A 5000-nucleotide genomic window follows, 5' to 3' on the forward strand; every position below is an offset into this window, starting at 1 on the left:
GAAATGGTTGCATTATGTCACTGAAAGAGACCCTGTTCTTTGCTTCTCTTGCAGTAAAGCTATATAGAGAAGGGGTTAAGGCACCACGACAGAAAGACAAGTGCATTTACAGTAGGAGGCTTTTGTACGTTTAGCCAACACGAGATGTCTGACATACATTCAGAATCGGTGAGATTGCTTGCTTCGCTTAACAACACTCCCATTAATGCTCTACTGTCGGACGTTGTTGAGAAAGAGCAACAGACGGCCAGAAACGTATTAGAACTGATATTCAGATCCATCCGATTCTTCGGCAGCGAAGGGCTTCCGTTAAGATGCAATACCAATCGACATGGAGTGCTGTCTGTAATAATGGTCAACATCATGTTTGTGGACATTGTGGGACACTGTGAGCTGAGTGGAAATTACTGTAAATTCCAACACATTGTTGGTAAAATATTTAACGTTACGTCTTTGTAGTGTGTGGGTGCATGCGTGCGTGCTTAACTATTATTGCCCGTGCATTGGGGCCCGTCGTTATGCCACTGTGTGCGTGTGAGCGAACGAGCAATCAGCGAAATCGTTATATTTTTTTCCCTGTAGCGTATATAGACAGCACCTCAGCACCCCCAGTCAAAATACCTTCCCGCGTGCCTGCATATAGACATGTGTATGTGGTATATTTGCACACACACACACACACACACACACATAGACATGTGTATATGTGGTATATTTGCACACACATTCATAGACCGGCATAGCTGTAAAGGTTCTGGCTTTTACATTGTCCCCAAGATTCCTAACAAGGCGGGTTGTATGAATCAACATTCCTTTGTCCTAGAGACCGCATGGTCAAGATGGCCTCCCTTCCTGTGACCTGCCCCCTGCCCTTTGACCTGAGGGATACTGTCTGTAACCTATCCCCCTTTCACTCCCTAACCTGTCCTCAGTAAGGTGATGGGACTGTATAGGTGCCACAGCCTAACCTGTCCTCAGTAAGGTGATGGGACTGTATAGGTGCCACACCCTAACCTGTCCTCAGTAAGGTGATGGGACTGTATAGGTGTCACACCCTAACCTGTCCTCAGTAAGGTGATAGGACTGTATAGGTGCCACACACTAACCTGTCCTTTGTAAGGTGATAGGACTGTATAGGTGCCACACCCTAACCTGTCCTCAGTAAGGTGATGGGACTGTATAGGTGTCACACCCTAACCTGTCCTCAGTAAGGTGATAGGACTGTATAGGTGCCACACACTAACCTGTCCTTTGTAAGGTGATAGGACTGTATAGGTGCCACACCCTAACCTGTCCTCAGTAAGGTGATAGACTGTATAGGTGCCACACCCTAACCTGTCCTCAGTAAGGAGATAGGACTGTATAGGTGCCACACCCTAACCTGTCCTCAGTAAGGTGATAGGACTGTATAGGTGCCACACCCTAACCTGTCCTCAGTAAGGTGATAGACTGTATAGGTGCCACACCCTAACCTGTCCTCAGTAAGGTGATAGGACTGTATAGGTGCCACACCCTAACCTGTCCTCAGTAAGGTGATAGACTGTATAGGTGCCACACCCTAACCTGTCCTCAGTAAGGTGATAGACTGTATAGGTGCCACACCCTAACCTGTCCTCAGTAAGGTGATAGGACTGTATAGGTGCCACACCCTAACCTGTCCTCAGTAAGGTGATAGACTGTATATGTGTCACACCCTAACCTGTCCTCAGTAAGGTGATAGGACTGTATAGGTGCCACACCCTAACCTGTCCTCAGTAAGGTGATAGGACTGTATAGGTGTCACACCCTAACCTGTCCTCAGTAAGGTGATAGGACTGTATAGGTGTCACACCCTAACCTGTCCTCAGTAAGGTGATAGACTGTATAGGTGCCACACCCTAACCTGTCCTCAGTAAGGTGATAGGACTGTATAGGTGCCACACCCTAACCTGTCCTCAGTAAGGTGATAGGACTGTATAGGTGCCACACCCTAACCTGTCCTCAGTAAGGTGATAGGACTGGATTGGTGCCACACCCTAACCTGTCCTCAGTAAGGTGATAGACTGTATAGGTGTCACACCCTAACCTGTCCTCAGTAAGGTGATAGGACTGTATAGGTGCCACACCCTAACCTGTCCTCAGTAAGGTGATAGACTGTATAGGTGCCACACCCTAACCTGTCCTCAGTAAGGTGATAGGACTGGATAGGTGCCACACCCTAACCTGTCCTCAGTAAGGGGATAGGACTGTATAGGTGCCTTGTCAGAGACTTGTATTAGCATGTCACTGGGAGTATAACATATGTGAGCTAGAGACAGCTGTCTCTCTCTTTCACCCTGCTCACCATCGACCCTCTCTATGACATCAGAGCATCTCTCTGACATCAGAGAGGAATGCTGTAACCTGTATGTAACTCTGATCGAATAAATAGTCTGTAACTCAGAAGCTTTACTCCTGATCTATTTCAACCAAATTCTAACGTAAAATATCCTACTAGGAACTAGGAATAAAGACATGGGGGGTAACTAGGAACTTGTAACTAGGATACAAGAATCTGTTGGGCAGAGAGACCCTCTGTATGACATCAGAGCCTCTCTCTGACATCAGAGCCTCTCTATGACAACGTGTGCTCAACTCTCAGTCTCAGACACCCTTTCTTTCTCCTCCTAGGCTTTCATCTCTTTCATCTCTGCTCACTCCATCCATCTTCACTCCTCCTTCATCTCCTCCTCTCCTCTCCTGGTCTCGGTGTCGGCAGGGATGAACGGGTCAGAACATGGGGTAGTGGTGGTCTAGTGGATAGTGAGTTGGACTTGTGATCGGAAGGTTGTGAGTTCAAATCCCGCCTGAAGCCACACCACTACTAGTGTGCCCTTGGGTAAGGCACTTAGCCCTCAGTTACTCCAGGGGGAATGTCCCTGTAATTCGTAATTGTAAGTCGCTTTGGATAAAAGCGTCTGCTAAATGGCAAAATTAATTAATTAAATTAACACAGGATTGAGTTCTATTGTATATCGTTAGCCTCGTAGCATAACTGCCTAAGTCATATTTTGTCCAAATGTAGATATCTGCCTAACTCTCCTCTCCTAACACTGCTGTTTCACTGGGCATTATTGCCTCTATGACATCAGCCTATCAGAATGCTCGTTACATTCCAAAATCCCTATCTGCCCAAGTCATCTCTTTGACAGAGGCATGTTTGACACGACATACAAAGATGGCTCGGCTGACCACAAGTGAAGCGTGACTTAGGCGATTATGCTACGAGGCTAACTGTATATTGATATATTATAGTCCATAGTATTATGGATGCTATTGAGTGACATAAAAGATGCAGTTTAGCTCCCTGTAACTTGTATCAGTCTTGGAGGCTTTTTGGAGCATGAGTGATAATGTTCAGTGGCGACGTGCATCACATGCCTATCTTCCAGTGTGTGTGAACTAGCGAACAAACAGGATAGCATCCAGAAACAGCACAGCTAGCTGCACAGAGCTGCACAGTGGAACAAAGTGACGACAGGACTACTTACGATCCGTCTTCGTTGCTTCTGTAAAAGACGAGGAAAGGATCCGACTTCCCAAAAAAGTCTTTCTTGTCCAACTTGTTACCACAGAACTGCAGCATCACTGACTCCTGGGGAGCAATATGAATGACTGATCTTTATTGTCAATGTCAGGGTTCCTACAAGTTTCAACACGTCAAATTTAAGACCTTTTTAGACCTTTTTTAGACCTCTTTAAATACCACCATAGGATAGCTTTTTGTCATCCTCAAGGTGATGAAATTAGGGACTACACTGCCACACAGACAAAAAAGTCTGAAGGATAATTTATATAAAATAAATAAGTCCCATACTTACCGGTACTCAAAAGTAAGTTTTCATTTCCGCGTAAATAGATGTGGTCAGACTGATTTCCTTGCAGGACAAGCTAATCTCATTTTTAATACCTAGCACCTTGTTTTTTAGACATAATAACTGAACTGTAAGACCCTTTTAGGCCTTATAAGTCACATTGCTGGATTTTTTAAAGACAATCAACACAGTCCTAAGATAATAAAAACAAGAATAAGACATAAATAGGGGGATATACCTATAAGTAATCGGTAGGAATCTGAGAATGTATCTATTATGTAAACTTCTATACTTATATACACTATGGTCTATTCACAGGGGGGTATATAGACAGGGGGAGTAAGCATGTAACTGTGTACTTTTATAAACATATAAACATATGAACTAGTAGACTTATATACAGTGTATGTAAACCTAAACACAAGAATGTAACATATAGCACGGTTATAAAACAATGCACTATTCCCTGAGACAAACGAAATGTACTGTATTACAGGAAACGAAGACCAGAGATATGGACAGGCAGACATTGAACACACACAGGTCTCCATTCAGTCAGAACAAGCTAGCTGGTTGTAGGGCTGTACAAAAAACAGGGTCCTGAAATTTGTTCGAGTGCAATTTCTTTTCTTTTTTTTATGTACTCACAGGGGAGAAATGACCCTCATGGCTGATTAAGTGTTAGGTGATTATGTGTTAGGTGATTAAGTGTTAGGTGATTATGTGTTAGGTGATTAAGTGTTAGGTGATTAAGTGTTAGGTGATTATGTGTTAGGTGATTAAGTGTTAGGTGATTAAGTGTTAGGTGATTAAGTGTTAGGTGATTATGTGTTAGGTGATTATGTGTTAGGTGATTAAGTGTTAGGTGATTAAGTGTTAGGTGATTATGTGTTAGGTGATTAAGTGTTAGGTGATTATGTGTTAGGTGATTATGTGTTAGGTGATTATGTGTTAGGTGATTAAGTGTTAGGTGATTATGTGTTAGGTGATTATGTGTTAGGTGATTATGTGTTAGGTGATTAAGTGTTAGGTGATTATGTGTTAGGTGATTAAGTGTTAGGTGATTAAGTGTTAGGTGATTATGTGTTAGGTGATTATGTGTTAGGTGATTATGTGTTAGGTGATTAAGTGTTAGGTGATTATGTGTTAGGTGATTAAGTGTTAGGT

The 5000-nt window shown here is 43.2% G+C and overlaps 1 protein-coding gene across 1 annotated transcript in view; it reads right to left on the reverse strand.

Annotated features, from left to right (window-relative positions):
• The window catches only part of LOC308164934 (copine-8-like), a gene marked incomplete at both ends in the record, with an annotated part of 52088 nt that overhangs the window by 23192 nt on the left and 23896 nt on the right, over positions 1 to 5000 (reverse strand). Inside the window, one exon of the mRNA XM_080539006.1 lies at positions 3510 to 3613. Coding sequence (XP_080395132.1) covers positions 3510 to 3613 — 104 coding nt within the window. The remainder of the gene's footprint in view (positions 1 to 3509; positions 3614 to 5000) is intronic.

This window comes from Nansenia antarctica, assembly GCF_963989245.1.
Source record: "Nansenia antarctica genome assembly, chromosome: 9".
Classification (NCBI taxonomy): domain Eukaryota; kingdom Metazoa; phylum Chordata; class Actinopteri; order Argentiniformes; family Microstomatidae; genus Nansenia; species Nansenia antarctica.